At 50.7% G+C, this 23,647-nt stretch overlaps 2 protein-coding genes across 2 annotated transcripts; both read right to left on the bottom strand.

Annotated features, from left to right (window-relative positions):
- Positions 1-4,433: 4,433 nt before the first annotated feature.
- Positions 4,434-9,907, bottom strand: LOC100907096 (UNC93-like protein MFSD11). Its single transcript, XM_029111910.1, has 11 exons — positions 9,744-9,907; positions 6,683-6,852; positions 6,465-6,544; positions 6,205-6,334; positions 5,992-6,111; positions 5,871-5,908; positions 5,701-5,788; positions 5,464-5,567; positions 5,134-5,302; positions 4,808-5,000; positions 4,434-4,713 (listed from the first exon to the last, which is right to left on the bottom strand). Exons 1-11 carry the CDS (start codon positions 9,840-9,842, stop codon positions 4,606-4,608), a joined length of 1,299 nt encoding a protein of 432 aa, XP_028967743.1. The 5' UTR covers positions 9,843-9,907; the 3' UTR covers positions 4,434-4,605.
- A 2,372-nt stretch (positions 9,908-12,279) lies between these two features.
- On the bottom strand, positions 12,280-16,828 carry LOC100907673 (myosin light chain kinase family member 4). The gene is made up of 9 exons (XM_003744896.1): positions 16,412-16,828; positions 15,488-15,599; positions 14,893-14,987; positions 14,651-14,774; positions 14,365-14,481; positions 12,982-13,085; positions 12,711-12,863; positions 12,551-12,596; positions 12,280-12,426 (listed from the first exon to the last, which is right to left on the bottom strand). Exons 1-9 carry the CDS (start codon positions 16,537-16,539, stop codon positions 12,280-12,282), a joined length of 1,026 nt encoding a protein of 341 aa, XP_003744944.1. The 5' UTR covers positions 16,540-16,828.
- Positions 16,829-23,647: the final 6,819 nt, after the last annotated feature.

Below are 23,647 nucleotides of genomic sequence, written 5' to 3'. Positions count from 1 at the left end.
TCCTGGTGAATACGTCTTCTACTCATGGAGCACCTCTCCTAAGCTCGCGTTTGTCACTTGACGGTGTGCTTCCCTCGATATTGTTCGACCACATCACATGAAATGAGACGGAACGCGAGTCTTCGTGAGGGGTACTTAATGAAGCCTGCGAATATCGGTATTCAGAATTATCGTGAGCAAGTCTGAGAAGCCGTATTCGGATGACCTCGAAGGAGGGGACCCAACATTTCATCGCACGATTGAGGGGAGAGCACGATTCATGAGAGAGTTTTTTTATTCTATCAAAGTAAAGTAAACGAGTCATCGGTATAACTTTGCAGCGAAAATATTCAATCAGAGTACTGACCGCGGGGACGGTATACAACCTGTTCGCTCAGCTTCCTCATGATGTCGACGCAATGAATGAATTCAGTCAAACCCAGAGGATTCTAAAAATATCAAACCGCACTTATTTCCTCCCGAGCTTGAAGAAGCACTGCCGGTATGAGTGTGAGTAGAGCTGAGAGGCGCCCGGCAAGATGATTTCTGTGACTGGAACTCGTTCCGAGAGTTTTGAACGATGCTGCTCGTGGTCGCTGTTCCTCAGAGCTCGAAGGGAGCTCGACTCCTTGATAACCGGGAGTGATCGGACTTCAACAGATAGAGGGCGGGGGCGGAGGGAATCATTCATGCGTGAGGAGATCACGGAAACATTCGGGCGAAAATATAAGGGCAGAGATCCTCTTCATGTCAATCTTTCCGTTCCATGTAGTATGGATAGATTACCGAGTCAACCACCGCATGTGATAATGACTCGTGTTACGAGATCATAAGCGCGAGTAAACTTGAAGCTGCTTGATGTAGTGCTCCGACTCCCCGCAGCGAGCCTCGGCAGTCCGCCAGAGATTAGGAATGAGATCTTGGGCGGCGAAAACTCATGAACTCATCAGTTTTCGCCTGTGAACGGCAGAGTGAGCTCATTTCGAGTGTTTAGATTTTTCTCGGGATTGATAGCCTCTCAGCAGCGATGATAGATACCGAGATAGTTCCCACACTTTGGACAGGTATGCTCCGCGTTTTTGAAGCCTTCGGAACAACATGGAACAAGGCAGCAGCCGCAGAAGCAACCCATGGTCATCAACATGAAAGACGCGACGAAGCTGAAAAGACCTGTTTGGGAAGGAAAAAATTATTGATTCGCCATTTCCCCGCCATCTGTACGGGTATGAATATTGATTCTTGAGTCGACGATGAACATGAAATTTCGAACTCGATAATTGAAGTTTCCTACTTTTGTCATGTGTTTATTACCGGCACTGTATTCGACTGACGTCGTGATGTGGCCGCTGCAATACGGACATTGGACTTTCATCTGGTGGGGACCGTATCGAAGGGGTATGAGAGGAGTCCTGGCACTTTCACTGTTGGAGAGAGTCTCACTGGTAGATCGATGGTTCTTATCTGTAAGTGGGACCTCATTGATCATCGCAATACGCCGGATAAAGTTCTTGATCAGCGCGAAATTTCGATATCTGCCGAGAATCGATCGATCCACGCCGTGGATATGACGATACGAAAACTCTCCGAGAAACGGATAGATCCAAAGAAACTCGGGGAAGCAACCGCATCGATCACGGCGAGCTCCACTCTCGCGTTGCCATGCAGGAGAGGGAATCGACGAGGTGTTGCACTGGTCGAAATCTGTCCAACGCTCAGGGCCTCCCTCTCTGACGTATTCTTTAAGAAAAATTAAAGGTATGCGAGATTCGGAATCCCGCTTCCTACAAACTTGTAGGGAGTTGGAATCACAGCGTCACAGGAATTCGCAGCTCCCCCGGCCCGGATTGGGGTTTCCATGGAAGAGGGGGTTCCTGGACAGAAGACGATCCGGGGTCAACTGGGAACGATCTATCTGCAACGATGCGTCAGCTCCTGGAGCCACGTTCCGCGGGGAAACTCTGCGAACTCGTCGATGGATCGCTCGCGCTCGATTCAGTCCGGCACGCTCTTTTCGAGCGTTCATATATTTTGTTTATCTCATTCGATCGACTGTAGGCTATTGATAAGTTCACGCTGAAATTCTATACTTCATAGACTTGCCGGGATTCATGAGCCAGAGACACGCCATAAGTCGGTCTGTTCAGATGAAGAAATGGACCCCCGAGCTCCATCGAGTCGCGAGAGTCCCGCTCCGCGAGTCTGAACCTCCCGCCCGCTGTGGCGAGGAGGGCAAATAGCCCGCGGAATAGTTTTACCGCGATGATGAATTGAAAGGAAACTCTCGTCGTTTACTTCGCGATCGGAGACTCGCACGAAACGCGTGGGTCAGATGAAGAAGCTGGGTGCTTCGAAACTTTGCGTGATCGTTTGCTCATGTTTCGGCGAGAAAGTCGGCCTATTCGGTCGACCGTCCTAACCTCTGAGCGATATTTATTCGGGCAGTCTCTGGCTTCCTACGGACCACAGTAAATCGCTTGTTGACTGACTGACAGACTGAGTGACCGTCTGCCGGACCACTTACCTGCGTTCACTTCGGGATAGTTCATCTTAGCTTCTGAACGCTGCTCTCAAGACTGTGGCGAGTTGTCATCCGTCAGAGTGGGCTGCCGAGGTTTTCTGAGAGCTTTGGAGAGGGAAAGTAGCCACCTAAACGCTCTCAGAGACGGCCTTCTTAGAGAGTGTTCCTGCGGTCGATGGATAACGATGATGAAAACGCTGACGAAAACTCCCTCCACTCCGTCCTGATTTTATTCAGTCTTTTACATATAGAGAGGATTTGAATCTACGGGCATTAAGTAAAGGAAAATTTCACACAAAGAAAAGCTCATCAAGACCCCTCCCGCGGGGCAGAGCGTCGAGAAGCAATCTTGCGTTGCCTCGCTGGGTCTCCAGTGCGATTTTCTGTCTGAAGAATGCCGTCGAGCGTGTTTCCCCGGTAGCCTGCTCAAGTCGTCCACCGATCTCCTTGGAGAAAGCTGTCGCCCGTTCGCCCCAGACGCCCGAAGTTTCGATGACAAAGGGAAAGAAAAGATATTCCTCTGAGAGTGATCTGTAATGACGAAAACTCCCTCCCCTTTCTCTTGCTTATCTGCTCTCAAACCGCGACAGAGTATCTACAGCGGCAGAATTCTTCAGATATAATTTCGGGGCGCGATCCCGTGCTGAGCACGGACGGAAAATGGCCAAGCCCGCGGCCTTATCACGAGCTCCGACAACATAGAGAATACCTCTCTTGATTCTATCATAAGAATCTGATTGAGGCCGGCCCTGTCGATTTATGACTGTATACGAGCTTCCCCAGAAGATTCGAAGCCATGGGGTTTCGATGGCAGCTCGGTTCCTTCTCCACGGCGCTGAAATACGTCCGCTGGGGACCTTCCTCCACCCGGGCACCGTAGATTGGACCTGATTGGTCTCGAGTTGCACTGGACCGCTCGAAAAGAATGACAAAACGGGCGAGTGCCAGTGCTAAGTATTCCAATGAGCACATATCGCTACGGGTGCATAGATCGACGCGTACAAAGCATAAACGTCAGCATGTGAGTTGACCCTGAAAGGCGTTCAGCAGTGTCCTTGTCTTCTTAAAAACGTGACCTCTGACTCACGGAGCCACCGCCCGGAAAGGGGCTCAGACACTTATAATACCCTATAAATATGCTCGAATGAGGGGATGGAAACATCCTCACCCACTCGCTGCAATATCCATATACGATTCTGGAATGCTCAGCCGTCTTCGCTGGAGTGAGGCGAGGCTCTCCCACAGAAGAACTCAAATTCGCACAGCTGACGGGAGGAGTCCCGGCGTGGATCGAACTCGATTAAGGCTGACTTCCTCGTGTTGGCTCGCAGGAGCTCGAGATTCCGCGACGACTTAGCTTCAGCTCCAAAGGCGACGACTTACTACGATTATTTTCCAAATGATTACTTTTATACATTTCATTATCATATTTTGCTCATTCCAAGTGAAGGTCGGACAAATGATGCTCCTCACAAAATCGATGTTCCTTCTCCAGCGATTGTCTATCGAGGTTCAGAGAGGGGACGCCGCTGTCCGCTGCTAATCACGGCTCAATGTCTCTTGGTGATGGGTCGCCCGGACTCGAGTGAGCGTATCTAATGTGTCTCTTCATTTAAGCGGATATTAGGTGTATACAAGGTCAGGCATATTTGATTCCCCTCTGAGGGAATGAAGGAGTAGCCAATCAAGACAATCTGACGATTCTCCGACGAGTCGAATTTATTCACTCCCCGCTCTCTTTACAAACAATGGAATTGTACTACAGAAGGAACCCTTCTGTAGAATTGATGTCGAAAAGGCAGGGTCATTTCACTCCGATCATGAACGAACACGCAGTCTACCTAAGAGCACCAGTCAGAATCAGGGACTCAATCCAACTCATTGTGCTCAGGATATTGCTCCTCGAGGACTTAAGTAGGGGCGGGCGCGAGGGGTATGTACAGGGTTTTTTGGAATGTGCGCTGGAAGTACCGTTCAAACATCAGGAGTCTGCCGAACGCATATCCTGATCCGATAACTGGCGATCCGACTCAAGCACCGTCAGATTCTGCAACATCGATGAAAATTCCGTCACTATCGAATCGTGGGAACAGAACATGCCTCTCTTATCAGCTCAGACTCACTCCGACGAAAGTTTCACCTCTGCTGTCCGCATTTCGTGCGACTACGATGAAAGTCACGGTCCCGACCAAGAGGAAGACGGCGAGAATCGCTAGCTGCAATAGTAGGGATTCAATCAAGCGATTCTCAGCGATGAGACTGCCACCGGGAAATGACATAGGATCCCTTACCAGCACCGGTCATACGCACCTGATATGGCAGCATGAGCTGCGACGAGTAGTAGAATGCTGCGGCCGCAGCGACCGACTGCATGAATTTGAAGAGTCCGAAGGCGGGTGCCGTATTCTCTTTGTGGAGAACTCCTATCAAGGAGTATACTTGCGTGTTGAAACAACCATCTCCGAAACCGAGCAGGAAAGACCCGAACAGAGCCAAGAAGATGCTGAAATATGTACATCCATCCTGTGATTCTGATCACGAGCAGACGGACAGGGCAGCGTATGGAACTCCTCCTTATGAGGAACATGCGTGGTACCACAAAGTTTATCGCTGTCGAAGTAGATCGTCACACTCACTTCGAGGGGATGAGAGCCGCGGAAGTGGTGTCTTTGAACGGCGAATCGAAGGGCAGATTTATCAGCGCAATAATCAAGGCTCCGACGTGCGCTACCAGACCTAGGCCTACGATCTTGGCACGACCCATCTTGGCTGTATATTTCTCCAGAATGCTGAAAGCGAAGCCCGCTGAAAAGAGAAAGGAGCTCCCGTATCCCGCTCCTCGTCGCTCTTAACGCTGACGTTTTTCTTTTATGTTCCCCCGGGCTCGTCAAGGAACGGCTCCGGAGGGGGAACGATCACTGAAAAGGCTGCGCCTGCTCAAAAACCGGAATTCGAAGTCTACTTACAAGCGACCTCACCGACGCCGATTGCGATTCCACTGATTGGCACATATTTTTTGCTATCTTTCCCGAAAGCCTTGGTGAATCCGATACAGGCGCTGTACACACCGCTAGATCAAAAATAAATTCCAATGTCGGAGTATGGTCACTAGATAGGTATGTAGGATTCAATCTCATGTCTCTCATTTCATGCCATGCGAAGTGCGATTCCAAGCAGAGAATGTCGGATTCAGTCGGACTAACCTGAAGAATGACAGTTCCAAGCCGGTATAGATGAAAGTCGACGACAAAAGCATCATCCGCCTGGTGGTGAGGAGCTTGAAAGAGTCAACTGAAATAAAAAATATATTCTAGATATCCGAGTGTGAAGTTCGATCCGGATCGCATCAAAAGTTAAGAAGATCCTCGCTGACCTATCCCTTTGACGAAAGGTGGTTTCTTGTCATCTTCGCTGGAAATCAAGACGGGATGTGAATTTTAGGGAGAGGGGAGGAGGCCCAGGGGATAATATTCCTAATAAGGGTATATCCTCACATGATATGAGCGGCTTTGCGGAAGAAAATCATGAGGATATTCCCCAAGATCCCAATGATGGCCATCACACCGTAGACGGTGTTTCGAGTCTTCTTGTCGATTCTTTCTTCGTTGTCAAACCTTTGGGGAGATTCATTCCATCAATCAGCAACAGATCCAAATGAGCTGTGATTCTACAACAATATGATAAACTTTCAGCCCTTCTTCGCTTACTCGAAGTACACAAAAATATTCCCCCATATCAGAGACAGTTGCATCATTGCCCAGAATATTCCTGAATTTCTGGACATGGTAACCATAGTCGAGTTCTGCGTCAAAAATGTCCCCTGAGCCGTCCATATCACTGTGGATCGAACACCATTGAGTTTGAAGTCATCGGAAACTGAATGGCTTCCAAGATTTTGAATGATTGTTCCAGATGAGGAATTCCGATACGGTTCATAATTCTAGTCATCGAGATCGGAATTTCGTACCAGCAGCTCCGATACCCACGACGGCGGACGCACTGTACAATCCGATATTCGTCGGGTACAAGAATTGAGCGATGAAAACGCTGTAAAATGGAATTTCGTCAATAAAGCTCCCGGGTGAGAGAACGAAAGCATTCACATGTGGGAAGCCTGATCATTCCCGAGTGTCGACCGATTAAGAGCCATAGCCGAATTGGAGTTAGAGGCTCGTAGACGCTCACTTATAGGTGATCGCGCTCAGAATCATCGACAGTCTGGGCGAAAGGAAGGTGACCATCGATGGCGCGAACCAGTTAGCCACAGCGAATACAGCGTAGATCACCGAAAGCGATATCAGACCGTCTGAAGCATAGGAGGGGTCTTCCTCGTGTATTGAGCTCATCACATTTTTCTGCAAAGGAGGATCTCTTAGTAGAGCACGGCATTTTTTCAAGCTCAAATCAGGCGGGGGCGTGAAGCCTTCGGTGTGCTTCGGATCTCAGCGAGCACCGAGCAGTGATTCATTCCGCTTCCGCTCATTCACGAAAGCAGCATTCGGAAAAATCATTCAGGAGAGCTGTGATCATCTAGCTTTCCTAGCGTACGGCGTTGTACGATGCATCGATGCTAATCGCTGAATGAAAAAGCGCTGAAGAGCCGTCATCCGTATTGCGTTATTCCGTTTCCATCCGCGAGCAGCGCTCGTCGTCCGGTCTTGGCAAGCCGTCCACAGCTTGCGCTGGAGCCACACGTCGTGGAAAAGGAGGGGGGAATCCCGTTTCCGATCAATTTGAGAGCAATCCGCATGAGTACCTACGCAAAGGGATCCCTCCCACCCCCTACTCCAGGTTTATCTAGTGATCTGGTAATTTCTGCCTGAATTAAAATTATTTATTCAAATCAAAGTAAATATATTCAGTGATTTCGTAGCCCTGGACTCCACGGACTTCTTCCCTCGTAGAGAATGATTCTACCTTACGACGGGATCTGCTACCCTATCCCTGCACAAGCCGTCCCGCGGATCAATCGATGCCGATGGTTTGAATAATCTGGCGACTGTGCTGGGATACTAATCCATGCTCGTCGAATCGAGCGGTTCTTCTCACGAAATGAACTCGGGATAGATCAATGGCGTCTGATCAGTAATTGATGAACTCAAGGTCTCGATTAATTGATTCCATATACCCATTCTTGGAAGAGGAATTTACCTCGACACCTCTCCAGTCAGAATAGGTATATCATAGAAGATCGTGATGGGAATCTGCGGGAAATCGTGGACGCCTCCGAGTCGCGGTATTGATTTTTTCGTTCTTCCAGATCAGCCGACTGGATTCAGCGCAAACAAGAAAATCGCTCGGAGGTGCAATCTTTATACTTCTACATAGAGAGGGAGTTGGAATTGTGGCACGCACGGATTCAAGAGACAGGCTAAACATCGGGTAGTAGTGGTGTAGAAAGATAATAAGGAAGCTTATTCCCATTGACCCGATTCCGAAAGCCTGCCAATCTGCCTGAGGGTGACCGTACCTAGTCCTAATTGTGTGTAATCCCATTCGAGGTATGGATCATCCATTTGTGGGGATATTCAAGAACTGGACTCTGGGCTCCGACCTCGGCCGCAACAAGGAGCTCAAAGTCGATTCTCCATAGTTTCCCGATCGATCTGCTCCCCAGTGGAATTAGTGCGCTCTGTAATAATTGTCCACCGACTCTTCGGCTGGCTTACTAGAGCAACCGGCGGGGGCCCCCTGGAGAGGGGCGCTCAACCTACTGCTAATCTCAATCTCACGCGACGTCTGGCTCTTCAATGAAAACTTCGTGAAAAAGGATGCAGGGTTGGCACTGGAAGAAGGGGGCCGAATATCTTCGGGAGCTCGAATCAAAACAAATCATATCCTCCGTGAGATTACCGCCGGTACGGGCGCGGAGTCTGACCGGTCCCTCGCGATTCATGACAGCTCTCGACCTTAAGAGTCCGAATTCTGTCGTAAAGCTATGTCCATTAGTCTACAATCTTCTACCATTCTTGATTCCGACAAATCATGCCGATGCGCGGTTCCGGAAGACTTCGCTGACCGGAAAGTCAGGATCCCGCAATGCTTCAGCCGTCACGAGGCGACCGAATCAACCCCGTCGGTCACCGCCGGTTCTCCTTCGTCGGTATCACCGACGGAAAGATTTCAATCACATGTTCCTTGTCTTGATTTGCCGACACGGAGTTCGGCATCTCCCGGGGATTTCTATAATTTCGGGAAGTCTCCTCGCCGACCCTGATCAGAAGGAATCCCCTCGTGAGCAGAGAGCAGAGTGACACCCTTTTGCGAGTAGAAAGTTATTCTTTCGATTGAATCACCACTTTCGACAGTTCTTCGGATATGCAGTTGGATCAGAGATCGACAACTGATCTTCGCTCGCGAGTGCTTCTCGCTAGGATCGCCGTATGAGTTGGGATAACCCGTCGCGTCGCCCGGATATGCAATACGCATCTCAGACTTCTTGTGTCAAAATCTACTTCAAGTCCTTTCCGGGATGTTATCGAATCATTCGGGAGAAGGACGTGCTGGGGAAAGGCCTTCGACATAAGCCCCCAGTCGAATTCTTCCCGATTCGCTTCAGTCAGTCCCATGGTTACTCATGTGGAGGATTGTAGTCTGAAGAGGCCCGCGAAACTCGTTCGCGGTGGGGGAGTATCATTCAATGAGCTCGTCTCGAGGGGAGTCGACATGATTCAAATGAATTGCCGGAGCCAGAAAAGCTGTTAGAACCTGCATCCAAGTTTCTGGAACTCTCTGCAAGACCCGCTTCTCTTCAATCCGATCTTGATATGCCGCCATGGGAAGACGAGCGGAGTGTCTTCGAGGCCTGATCTCTACCACTTTGAAAGTCTCACGCATTGTACTCTCGCGTTCTGAACTTTTCGGCACGCAACCGCTCGCTCTCAGGTCAGCAACAGCCCACAGACCGGTATGTTAAGGGAACGGACATCTCGGGAGAGGATATAGCCATTCAAGAGATTCCATATGGAAAGTGAAATGGCTCATACGGAGCCTCATGAAATAATTCTGGACGCCGCACCCTCACACTCCCTTTGATGATAAACTCAAGCATCCTGAATTTTACGGAGCTATCTGCAATATCCAATGATTCCTTCGGAAGGATCTGGCGAGCCAGCGGATAGGGTCTCGGCAACAAAGAAGGAAACCTTCATTAATACTAGCCGGGAACACCTGACATTTCTGTGTGGGCTCGCCGCTCAGCTGTTACCACCGCCGAACACGTCAGAGACCGTCGTAGGAGGCATACCTGAATCAAGCTGCCCGTTTGGAACGCGGTGAAAACCAGCATGAAGCACAGTCCCAGAAGGAGAACATTGTACATTTCCCTGCTACTCGACTCCGCCATGGTGTAGCTTCTGTTCGATGACAGGAGTCGGAATCACAACACCACGGAACGCAGAGAACAATCACACTGACAACTGGCGGGCCTCGCGCTGCCGACAGAGAAGCGGCTTTTGGATTGCATGAGGACGTAACACACAGGCAAGGGAAGCGGCGAGGGGATAGGCGACGCGACGGCCAGCGCGTGGAACACTGGTGAAATTTTGGACGGGAAGTGAATGCACTTTCACTTTGATGTGTTGGCGCACTTGATGGCGCGCTTCCATTGGTACTGGAAAAAAATGTTGGCGGCGATGCACCGATGCATATCATCGACATTATCGATCTCACGAGTACGAGCGACGTCACGGGCCTCTCGAAGGAGCAGGATTTTCCTCTCGGCACCGACGGGAGCTTCCCCCATCCCTACCCCATGGATTTTAGATCCGTGTGTCGGAAAATGCGAGAAAATGTGGTTTGCGTCCCTCGAAACTTGCGTGGCCGGAATTCCATGTTGCCCGTTCGAACTCGACGGGCAGGATAATCCGCTTGATCGTTCCAGATAATTTGGGAACAAGGAATCCCTTTTCACGCCTTAGGCGTTTTGGGCCGTGGAAATCGATAGCTCGACCGCGGATTTCGGAACGACGAACTCTAAGTCCTCCTATTTTCACAAACGTTTATCGATCACTTGAACTCATTTCGCTGCTGGAGGGATCTCGTGATCTATACTGGCGTTTGACATTATGGTTCTCCCTGCGATAAACTCGGACTTTTCCGATTCCGGTGGCCATAATTTGAATTCCCTTGAGACTAACTACCGACAGGACGAATATGTATTGCTACATCCTACTCTGGCCAGTCTCATGACATTCGGAAAATATCCGGAAACTTGCCACCGGTTCCGGGTGCTACATGAAAGATTTGGAATAGAGTCGGAATAGAGTTTGTTCGATAAGCGCGCCGACCGAAATCAGTGTTCTATGCAGGGAACTATACTCCGCGATTTCCAAGGGACACTGCGAGCAAGGTCACTCGAGCTACGCGTGAATCTCCCATCAGTCGATCCGGGACAAATATCTTCGTGAATAGCCCTGATGCCGCAAAGACGAGCGACCAGCATCCATTTTGGGTGAGATGGATGCGAATGAATTCTTCAGCGGGATCCCTCGCGTGAAAAGTTCCAGCTCGGGGCTTCATCAATGGGTTAAAGGCTTTGACTTAAAGCTCTCGCGGACGAATGAATCATCATACATAGGAGTCTAAAGATCACAAAAATCAATAGGAGGTTGGACCAGTATAGGTATCGCAAAGACCCGAAAACATGGCTCCACCGAGAGCTGCCACCTCTCATCTTCTACGTCCATCTACGATGCGCACGACGATCCCTCCCGAGCAGCGCGCATTGACTAACGAGATCTAAGGATCAAACGGGCAAACCGTGTCAAGGACACGTTGTCTCAAAACTCATCTTTGGTAACCATACTCGTCTTCGGCTGGTCTGCCCTCATTGCGTCTGAAGAGATAGGCTACGTACTTCGATCTTTCTATGCGAGTCGACGTGTCCCATATCAGAAATCACATCGGGCGGTCGTCTCGTCAACTCAAACAAATAAATGTTTTCTTGTTTACTTTCCACGATACAAGTGCCGGATCGGCAAACTGGACGACCTCCAAAACTATTTCAGGAGGAGCGTCGAGTACAGGTGTAGCCTCCACGAGAGTCTCTCGTTCTTAAGGGCGCTTTGCATACGACCGTCGGATGGTATCGTTGCTACCCTAACACATCATGAAGAATCTTCTAGAATCAGCACCGCCTTGGGGAATCTCTCCATCCGCCGCTCAGCGACATGGATCCATCGATCGGCGGATGTAGGTGGCTGAGAGAACGATCTCATATCCATGTGGGTCTACGTTTTCCACGCATCATGAACGGTGTTCCCTAAGGGGCTGTCGCGTAATCTCCACTGATTGGGTGAATCGATGGGTCGACCGATCGCGCTGTTCCTCCCCCTTCCGAGAACAAGCGCACCTTCATTATCTTATTTTCGCCGCAAAATCAATAGAGATTTGGGGATTCCTAGAAAGTGTGTCCGAGGCGCGCCTCATCCAAGAGACGAGGCGAGGAGTTCTCTCAAAAGCGAAATTCTTAAACAAAACTCCGACTGGAGAGATTCATGATCGGGGTTTTATTCTTGGAAGGTTTCCAAGTCTTCCGCTGAGACCCAGCAATGGCAGGTGTTAACGTGCTTCGCCCGACGACACGCGTCTCGATGGGAGCGATTTCCGAGGTCCTCGAGGCTTTCTCTGTTAGGCAGGATCATGAAGAGTGGAAATCATGAAGAGTGTAATGGGTCGAATTCCTTGATGTGGAACTTGATGGACTCAGTTGCGGCGGGCTTTCGGAAGGATCATCCAAGGTCATAAAGGGCAACTCCGTGGACTCAGTTGAAGCGAGCTTGTCATTTGGGGGGATCATCGAAGGTCATCGTCGCTCCCATGCGTCGTAGAAAGATGTACGTATAGAAAAGCTTCTGCCAACGCCGTTTGATCACAAATCGTTTCAGCTTTTTCTTGTCCAAAGCGCTCTCTGTCTTGGCCTCTTTCGTCTGGGGAAGATCGATACCGGAGAAGTTAGCCCGGTCAACTAGGACTCTCGAGTTCATATACGGAAAGACCAGTCCTCCCGGCGAGGTACGGATATCCCCGATATCTAGCCAGATGTATCCTCACCGCAAGCCATCGATGGTTCAGCGCTTCCTTGGTATCGAGGCGTTTGCTACATTGGAAGGGAAAATCTTATACATAGGTCAGGATCACAGCGGCGAGAGGGATTCCAATCTCCGAGGCCGTCCAGCTAATCAGGCCCGGGCTGCAGAGTCGACGGACTTACGTTCGGTCTTTGACGAGGCACTGTGAGACGAAGTCCTTGGCCTCGTCACTAACTTTGTCGAAAGATTCATCCTCAAAGTCCCATTTACATTTCGTGACGTTCGCCATAGTCTCCGCGTCGCTATCACCCATGAATGGAGACAGCCCAGACAATCTGAGGACGGAACACATCGTGTGTTTGCGAATTCCTTTCCCGCTCTGATTGCATATGGCATTCTGGATGAGTTGAGCGGGCGAACACAGGATTTTTTGGAGCTCGATTTCCTACTCACAGAACGTAAGTGATGACACCGACAGACCACATGTCGGTTCGAGGACCAACCTGATCGAAATTTACCACTTCAGGAGCCACGAATTCCGGAGTTCCGAACAAAACCTGCGGCGACGAAACGTTTGAGTGGGCATTCGTATCGAGATTCTGGAGCGCTGGAGGCAGGATCGGAAAAGTCGGAAAATCATGAGCCCGCGTACTGGCGTTCCAAAACCCGTGACTACGATTTCGTCCATTGTCATCCCTGGCATTCTGATTCGAGCTCCGGATTTTCCCTCGAGCTCCGAACTCTCCCTCGAGCTCCGAATTCTCCCTCGAGCTCCGAATTCTCCCTCGAGCTGGGCGGGGGTTCGCGTAGAAGTTCGACAGAGCCTCCTAGATTCTTACTAGCAGGGGATGAAAATCTTCTGCGTGTGGAGCCGTTTTGACGCGCTCACTGTGCTCTCATTGCAGATTCGATGTCGGGACTTCAACGAGCATGAGCATCGAGAATCTCTGCATGGCTTCTCCCTATTCGTTCACACCTTAGATGGCAGATACGGAGACGACCAATGAAAATAGTTGCTCATTGTGTGACAATGAGCCGGAGAGGAAGCGATTCGCTTCTATGAATGCACTGACATCGAGTATACATAGAGCGTTGAGACAGCTCTGGAGATCGCGTTCATCGATACAAATCGGTGCACCGTTTCCAAGCTAGAATAGCAGCGAGAGCTCCGAAAGCTGCGGCGGGGATTCCGCGGGAGGATCGAGCGATATCGCATCTGATTATGGGGAAACTGATGTGAGAAAAGCGAAGCGCTTCGTTCACCCGACCTCCCGCGTTCTCCTGGAGGCGACGCGGCGACCAGTCAACATAGTAGATGCTCTTCTGGTTCGTTGAAGCAAGCAGTTGCTTGGCCAAAATCACTGGTGACCCGGACTGATGTCGTTGTATTACGGCCGCTCAGCCTGTGACCGCCAACTCGTCAGCCTACCTCTAGTAGCTGGTCACTCACAGGACCCGCGGCCCGTTCGTCCGCTGCCTGTTTGCCTACTACTCGGTTTGTTCTTCTTCCGAGCTCGATACCGGCGGCGGAAAAAGAAGTCGCTTGAGGCAATGATGCTCGTTGCCCGGCTTCCGGGCTTTAAACCAGAGCGGTCCATTACCGACTGGCTGTTATATGTAGGTATGAGGAAAAGTTCTCGACACCCGAAACTCGGAGAGATGCTTGGATTTGAGCCCGATCCCGATCCCTCCCAGCTACTCCAGACGCATGACCAAATCAAAATTTGAAGTCGGACACCTTTGGTACACTCGACGGATCGTCCCGAGTCCTGGGCTGCGGTCGGTTCCTTTGTTTACCGCTGCTTATAACGATGGTAGGTAATGAGTACCGCATACCTGAAGCTTCTTGGTGGGGTCGTAAAATCGTGCGAGGCCGAAATCGATGATCTTGATGCGGTTGCCAGTCTTTGTGAGACAGAGGATGTTCTCCGGTTTCAAGTCCAAATGTAACACCTGATCGCGAGAGACTTCTTGAATCACTTCAGTTACAAAGAATGCGAGGTCAGACAGTTCCACAGCCGGTGGCTACATACTCGGTCGCATCATGAGTGGGCGCATGAAAGGTTTCTGTTTCCGAAAGCTGATCTCTAGAAGGAAAAATCGCTAGCTTCGTTTTACTCACGAGTGCCACGTAATGCATGTACGCCAAGCCTTCACAAATTTGTCGCAAGAAGATAGTGCACGCCTTCTCGGTGAGCACGAAGTCGTCGTCTATGACTCGTTCGAACAATTCACCACCTCGGATGCTGCGTGACAACGGAGACGTGTTGTCAATGAAAGCTCGAGTGACTAGATACTCATATGTATGACGTCGGCGCGGAACCCTCTATAGGAACCAGCATCGTTCAGGTCGAGCTCACTTACAGTTCCAGAATGAGGACCATTTCTTTTGAGCCGTCATCGAATGCGTCGTACAATTGGAGGAGACGCGGGTGTTGCAACTTGGTCATGATGTCAACCTGGAAGATAAATGGTTGAGGGTTTGTTTCATCGACAGAGTCTCAGTCGATCGGAAGCCCACAGCTTGAGAGGGACAGTTATCTTTTTCGGTCGCCCGAATCTCGGATGGATATGTCCCGCAAGTCCGAGCGTCTGACAGGATGGGGGAATCTCGGAGCTCTCTGGAATGCTGATTGTATTGTATGTGCTGGGAAATTGTGGGATACCGGGGAAGCGGATGATTGTGAAGCATCAATTCGAACCTCTTGCGATGTCATCGAGCTTAGGATCGACTGGTTCTTGTTAAGCTCCCGGCTTAGCAGAGTTGACCCAAGCCAATGAATTTTCATTCTCGCCATAGATCGCGCAATTGGCGAGGAAAGCTTGAACGTTCCCCCGCTACCCCCACATGGAGCTCCGCAGAGCACGGAGTACGTTGATTAGAACGGCTCACGGGAAACAAACAATGAAGATGAATCAGATTTCGCTCCGTCTAATGTTCCCAGACAAGATATCGTACCTCTCTCTGAACATCGATTCTGTCCTCCTTGCGTTGTGTTCTGATGAACTTCGCCGCGAGCTCCTTCCCACTCTGGATTTCTGTACATTTGTAGACGACTCCGAACTTCCCTCTGAGGAGAATGATGAACGAAAGAGTCAGCGGTGAATCATCTTACTATGGAGTCAAAATGGGAAGCTCGGGTCCGGACAATGATGACATAGGGGGGCAGCTCTGGGTCTAATTGACTGTTTACTTTCGTGACGCACAACGACTACGGTTCCCTTATCCCGTCTCGCGGAATCGCATGGACAGCTTTGTATAACATGTGGGAGATACATCCTTGATCATTCTCCGTCTGTGAGTCACTACCATTCGCGTAGCCGTGCATAAACGACGGATCCGGTTCTAGATCCAGAAGCTCCGGGAATGGGATGATGGAGACTCATGAATTGAGCTGCTCAACGAATACACGACGGCTCGCTCGCTTCGCTTCTCTTGTTCCTCTTCAGAAGAGATCCGAGTAGGGAGGGACAGTCATGGATAAGTATCAAGAGCGCATCGAATTACTCAGGAGAGTTGGAAGTCCGGAAAGAGCGGTCACGCGTTTCGTCATCGATCTCTACAGGAGTATGTACTGCTCTCCGGATCGCGAAAACGTAGAATTGAGGAAACGAGATCGCCGCCCAGTCTGGGAGTTGCCTCGTCTAGCCGGGAATCCGCTGAGAACTGACCACCAAACGCCAGGCGAGGACATTCGATTTGATACGCTCGAAAACGCGTCGATACGCCCCGAAAACGCGGCATTCCTCCCATTCAGTCAAGAGGCCCTCAAACACTGTATTTCCAGGTGCCGCTGAAGATAAGGCATCGGGCAACTTAATTTGTCTCTAGCTGACGAGTAGCCTCTTGCTCATTGTTCCTTCTTGCCTAATGGTAGCCTACCTTCCGAGTTCATCATGAAGCTTATAGAACGCCTTCAGGTCCTCGCCCTTTTTGATGACAACCTCGCGACGTTCGAAGGGAGCTTCGTTTCTCTCTTCTTCATCAACTTCTGACACAAAGGTCGACATCGATTCCTCCGAGGGGGCGCTTGAGCCCACTAGCCGCGTCCGTCAACTCTCTCTTCAACTCGACGCTATGATCCTCTCGAGAGCAATCCCGAGCCGCGGATATTGTCGCAGCTCTCTGTCAACCGATTTCAGAAGTCCGTGCCGGATTCACAAAGCCATGACGCAACGAAAACACTGGCTCGTAGGGTGAGGGATGGCACCGCACCTGCCTAAAGCCCGACCGATTGTCTTCTCGCAGAGTGAGCTCCAACCAACGGAACAGGCGAAATTTTTCGGTCGGACAGCAGCGCTCTTCGGACGGAAGTTAAACTCGCCGCAGTATTTGTTGTCGCCTAAAGAACTGCGTTGATGGTGACCAACGGCGCATTTACGATCACTACGAGAGACGGCCTACGGGTCTCGCCGCCGCTGAGGGCGGTGGTGTTCCCCGCGGAAAGAGTGAATGGTGCGGGCCACTGAGCAACGACTGAGCTACGGGAAAACCACCAGGTCCGTCTGATTGAAGATGGTCACTACAAGCGCGGGCTTCCGCCGCTCTTTCGAACAACCTCATTCTGCTCGCTCTGAACGAATCCAGCAGCCGCTAGCTAGTTTGCTCTATCGGACGACCGCGCGCGCGCAGATATGCAGCCGTTCTCTCGGACGAACGGACCGACGAGCTGCCCGAGCGGCATTCATTCGCTCACTCTATACCTCTGACAAGTAGAGACAACGCCACAATGGAACGATATATTTCACGTATCTCATAAACATACGCTGTAGCTATAAGCTGCCACAGCCACTAGGTCCGACGGGTCTCTCGAAATTCCGGCGCAGCGATGGTACGGATTTACTCCCGGTGACGACGGATCCCTCGACAGGTTTTGAGCAGAAAAGATATCGATCACCCAACTGCCACATCACTCAGATAATAATCAATATCCACTCTGACATTGATGACAAGTTATGAATCGATATCCCCATCTTGAGGGGAAGTGAATCAGCGGAACACGCTTGAAAATAAGAGGGTGGCTGCGGCGGGATTCTCGCAGAACAATCCCCTTGAGAGGAGATATTTTGCGGCTGAGGCAAGAAATGCGCTCGTACCTTCAATGAATGAGTATCTCAGCAAGAGAAGGTATATAGGCTTCCCGAGAGGCTCAATGACTACTTTCGCCATTCCGAGCGTCTCACGTGACGTCGCGTCGAAGGCGTGGAACGCGACGGCTGTGACTCAGTGCTACCGGCGTAGAGCTGAGACCCTGAATCTAGAGCCTTTTTCCGGATACCTCCTCCGACTTCCGACTCACCCCGAGCGAATATATTCACGGATCGAGCGTCGAATCGCAAATCGTTAGACCTATAAGAGCAAACTAAATCAAACTTCCCGAGGCAAAGCTTCCCGAGGAAACTAGACCGCATGGCATTTTCGCAAGCTCTGACCGAGAGCCCGGAAATAATTTGAACCTCTAAGGTATGCTCCACGAAGTTCTCTGTTCCTGAATCGAATGGCGCAAACATCTCCAAAATTAAGTCCAATTTCCTAGAAAGAGCTCGATCCCGTCAATAGATCGCTATTTGGGACCTATCGACAGTGAAGCGCCAGGTCGGCGGACACGGACGATCTCACAAGTGTCGTTCTCGTGAGCGAGGTGAAGATTCGGAAATGTGATATCATGCTCCGGCATTCGGTTCAGGCGGTTCCGGCCGAGGACGCCAGGAAAGTGTTTTCGCTCCGGGAATGGTGCTCTAGATTGGATGCTCTGGCAGACCCCTCGATGAGAGGCTGTTCGGGATGGTTACCAATTAACAGACACTGTCCTCTTGAAACCTCAAGGAATGACAGCCGGGAGAACTAAATCCGTTATCTTTTCGGGGCAGACTAGGACCCGAAAGTTCGCCAAGCTCTCATCAGTCTCGGCGTGATAGAATTTCGCATCTAGCTGATCTCTCTGTTCTGGTCCGTGCTTCTGTGATATCCCGGAACTCCTTGGACTGGTTCCCGCAAAGACGAAGATTCTAGGTACATTCTCATTGGACGTGTCACGCCCGCTGGGATTCCGGACAAGCGGTGTACCTCTCAAAGTAAATTCGTGATCTCCTCCACGAATTCTCCGGACAGCGATTGAAGCAGATGCCGGAGGGCTTCATTAGCGAGTTGAGCTGGTTCGTTGAGTCTTCCGATTCCGTGGCGAATCGCTCGGCGTTCAGCGGCGACGGAAGGGGGTCTCTTGGTTCATTGCGGGATCGCATATCCCCCAGATCCGACAAGACATGCTCAACCTTTCGTATCATTCGCAGCTCCATTCTGGGAGCCGACAAAATGCCTCGTCCAGCGAGCTCATCGAGTGCGAGTCAGGATATTGAGCAGGAATAGCTGATGAATGCATGGGCTTCGCGAGGAGTCTCTGAAAACGCTCGATGTCAATCGAGTCGCGGTCCACGTGTGACGGCACAAAACTCATATCACAGTAGGAGATATTGAAACTTTCAGGAAAACAGGTTTCAAATAGATGCATTTAGACCGAAATCGTGGAAGGAGAAGGGTGTGCGAGCAAATGTCTCTCCCTCGGATCCGCATCAAACAAGTGATCTATGATCATTCGTACGACAATATCTCCCGAGTTCACCGAGCACGATCCCGTTTGGAGAGAGAGAAGCCTTGGTGAAGCGATCGAGCTCGTGGCAAATATTGCCCTCTTGACAGGCTGAAGTCGAGAATCACAATGTTCTCCTTCACGATATCGTTCTCGGGAGCATCTCCAGGAGGAATGCCGGGACTAGCATGCATGGACGAAGATAAGTTTCTTTAGGGCTCAGGTCATAAAAAAAGAGAACAGAGGGAAGCCCGTGGCGCAATACACGCTATACCGGACGTCCCAAGAATCTAGTGAACGGCTCCTCAATCTGTCATGCGCGGACGATCCCGAGCTTTCGGCGCAGACTTCCCCAGAGAAAATCGTCGGACACTTTGATTCTGTGAAGGAGGAAAACTTCACCAACTCATGTCGAACACCGACGGCTGTCGCTTGGCTGATTTCGGTTCGCTAGTTTGCTAGCTCTACGAATGCGGTTCGCTCCTCGATTTTCTGTCTGCCATACAGATTGGCCGGAGCAAGCAGCGAGAACGAAACGGAGTTCCTTGTTCCATGCGCGATGCCGGATGCAACAATTCCAGCGTCTTTGTGTCTCGTTCCTGGACACTCAGGAACCGGCGGGAACGAACACAGAGCATAGAGCGACGTCTCGAACTTCTCGCGTCGGCATCCATGAGAGCCCCCGCTCCGTCCCTGTCATATAATGGGGAGCGAATGACTCGGATAAATTACAGGTGGTTCCTTCGCGGGGACTCGTAGGTCTCCAACTCCTAACCTGCGGTATCCTGCTGCGGAGGAATTCGTTGGCTAGCAGTATATTTATTGTTTTTTTTTGCGCTTGTGTATTGGCAAAACTCGTATGTGTGTGACTTCAACTTCAGACGTAACCACCAGTGTCTCCAAGAGAGCTCCAGCGGTCGGGCAGCCAACAGCTTTCCCTCCGCCAGAGTGAGCTCAACTGCTCGCCAGCGCGCTTGCCTGCTTGCCGCCAGTATCCCCTGAAAGTGGCCCTCCCTTCTCCTCAGGACGTCATCTCCCATGAGCTCTCTCCCAGAAACACGCTTCCCTCGCCATTCTCCTCCAGGAAGAGATGGATAGCAGCTCTGACGTCTTTCGGCCGCACGCTGCTGCTGTCTGACTGCGGGAGAAAGCGAAACGGCAGTCAGGAAGAATTTCAGCATTTCACTCCGCGCAGGCAGCGCTGCCCACAAACGACAACGACTGACGAACAAACGGACGGACAGTCAGCCAGCCAGCCACTCCGAGGAGGGAAGCATTGACAAGCAGGCACGGGTAGACAATCAGCTGCTTGGAAACTTTGTGACAACGTGAGCGATAGATCCGAGGCTACCAAGGGTACCGGATCCGCCGATGCCTGCACACAGTTCTGCGGAAGGGAATCGCGCGACCGAAGTCCGCAGAACATGAGTCGCACATGAGGCTCACTGCTGTGCGAGTGGAAAGCATTCAGAGATCCGAGATTCTCGAACAAAACTCTCTGAGCAGCGGGAAGTGAGTCCCGTCAGGTGCCTTTCTGAGTAGTTGCAGCGGCAGCAGCAACAGCCGACGAGCGATCCGCACAGAATTAGCGTGCCTGCGACCCAGTGATTTTCTGCAGGGCGAATGATGTACTCATTGTTTTAGCCGAGGTGGCAGTGAGTTTGGACACCGAGAGGATTGTGAGTGGACGTCATGGCGTAGTTGTTTTGTCAGTGGCCAGTGACTTAGGGAAAAACTCCTTGAGGATATCATTGTTGAGAGCATCGATTCAACGTGGACTTATCTTCGTTTGTTTGTCTGTTTAAACCCACGGAACTGTTTCAAATCAAGTGGAATTACCGGAACGGTGCGGTCTCAATATGACTCTAAGTTCAGACGGGCTCGTGCCAACGAAGCCTGCCCGTTGAAACTGAGGTGAGCCTTCATTAGATTTGATCCGTATGCGACTGTCGAGAAAACTACGAGGTCAGTGCCATCCCGGGAATATCTCTCGAGAGAGACTCCAGTGAATAGCATCCGTTTTTTCGAGAGGTTACTCTCGAATGAAGCATGAGATCGATCCACGGTGGCTTGATGGCGCCAATTTCGAGTGAATGTATATCGCTCTGCTCCCTAAGTACCGAAACGGTATCGGACCTCAGCTGACCCAGAGAAATCTTCATTACTGTGCCAATATGCAGATGTTTTTCACGCTCAACCGAATAGGGGCGAAGTCCGTCAAATCGAGGCAGAAAGGCAGGGCAGGTTCGATTGTCAAGTCCAGAGATCGATCCGCAATGGGCTCCGAAAGCGACGACGATGAGCCGGGAGAGGAACATGTATGGGATCGATGAATACTTGAATTCCCCAATCCGATGACCTAAAGGGGTGAATTTCGAAATGTTGAAACTATGTGAACGTCTCCATGGAACCAGGAGTGACTCCTCGCCGCTCTCAGGGAGCGATATCCCGGGAAAACTCATATAGACATGAAATACGGGCCCACGCGGTTGTGATTCGTCGACAATCCCAGCGCAGTCGGCGCAGAGCTGGAAGTCTGAGCGCTGATTCCATTGGATGGCGTCGGGGTCTCCGGAGACCCTATGCAGATTTTTCCGTCTGATCCGGGCGCGCTCGATGTGGAGCAAAAAGTTGGTAATTGACGTGGCTACAATCGAGTCGAGATCGTCACCACCTCGACTGCGCCCGACATTTTTCGATAGGATGACGAGGCGAAACTGAAGAATGATCCAGCGCCCTTGAATTTTGTTCGGGACTCCATAAATGTTCAGCGTTTACCGATGGGCATAAATTCTGCATCTCAGGTATCGAGAGAACGCTTTCCACTGGGGAGTCTGGTCTTGTAAAGAGCTAGAATTTCCCGCGAATCTCGAAATTTAGCTGAGGGGATTATCGCCTCTACTCGAAACTGATTACGGAAATCAGGTGTTTCTGGAAGTTGGAAAATCTTTGACGGACCGGGATCCAGCAGCCAGCTCTTGGAAGCAACAAGCATTTGGCGGAAGACAGCGTTCGCTGTTATCTTTGAGATGAGATTGGCTCATCGAGCGACCCGGCGAGGCCAACGTAGAGCTGGATCGTTAACGCTGGAAAAAACTCCGGAGAAGCGAGCTTTGAAAAAGCGTCATGATAATTGACGGGAATGTTCGGGCGACATCCTCCGAGCCAGGACCCGCTTGAGACTCTCGTGCATGCTTCCGGCTTCCCATCGAAACCTCAGAGACCGGAGATTCAGTTTTTGTCTCTCCGTTTTCCCTTGTTCATCCCTGACTTCTGGGCGGACCAGGAGATACCAGGTGGTCATTAGATTGTTCCTGCATCGAACGAAAAGACATCAGAAGCCCTTGAACCCTCGTATCATATGTGAAAACAACACAGTGGGATCATGAATCAACTCGAATAGCTTTCTGATAAGCATCGGGCAGCGTCAAACAGAAAGATACGAGAACATTGCGTTGTAAGGAGGTTACCTTCCTCATTGGGAGCTCGTGTTCTCGAATAGGCGCGCCTTCGTTGATATTGGAAGCAAACATCCAACGGAATTCGCCCACTCGCTTTCATTTCATTCCACCGGCCCGAGGGACCAGTATCTCGTCCCTCCGCTTCCGAGAGAATTCTGCGGACGCAGCTCCCAGTTCCTACAATTTACAGTAAGGCTCATTTGCAAAGCTTCGATCCCTGAGGTCACGCTGAAGGCAGTCGTCTTTTTCCGGATACTGATCCGAGTGAAGCCCGCATCAATATCGCTTACCTGCTTCGATCAGCATGAGTTTTCAATGAGAAATTCTGATCAGGGACGATACGATGAAAACTTGATAATCAGGAACCCTCCCAAAAAATCCTCGAGCTCCCGGAAGCCTCATGGATACTGAACGGCGCGTCATGGAATTGCCTCGGTTCCCCGCTCGGACACGCTTATGAAAAATAATGGAAGCTTCCTAGGCAGCGTAATCTCCCCAGTGCGGACCTTTCGTTTCGACGTGACAAAACAATTAGGTTGCCCGTGACAGCTCTCGTAGGTTGGCCAGGGCCAGCCAAAGAACACAAATAATGCATCGATGGAAATGTTTTCCTCTTCACCGTGAGCGATGCAGAGAGTTTGTGAGTTCTAGCTTGTCAAGTGTTCTGTGCGCTTCCATTGCGAGTGGTTAACGAAGCGTCTGCCCGAGTCAACACGCGTGTCCCGTCCTTCTATGTTTATCGCGGGTCTTGTCTCGCGGATGAATTCGTAATCGTCGTCGTCGTCTGTGTAATCTGACATAGCCAAACAGACCCTCAACTGGCTGCTGCGACATTCGGAGAAGCTTGCAGTTGCGCTTCGAAGTCACCGGGAGAAGCCGTGACTAAGATGCATATACAGGGGACGCGGACATGAACTCGTCGTGATTTCACTCCATCGATGAGCAACGTCAGATCAGAGGATGATCCTGACATCCTTCGGAAAATTATAGATCCATTCCGAGCCCGGAAACCAAACTCCTGGTATTGATAAGTTCAGGACTCCCCCTGTGCGGATCAAGAAATACCATTGG

Source organism: Galendromus occidentalis, unplaced genomic scaffold (assembly GCF_000255335.2).
Source record: "Galendromus occidentalis unplaced genomic scaffold, Mocc_1.1 scf7180000077475, whole genome shotgun sequence".
Classification (NCBI taxonomy): domain Eukaryota; kingdom Metazoa; phylum Arthropoda; class Arachnida; order Mesostigmata; family Phytoseiidae; genus Galendromus; species Galendromus occidentalis.
The sequence above is the reverse complement of the archived record's forward strand: the minus strand, read 5'-3'. Positions and strand labels throughout refer to the sequence as shown.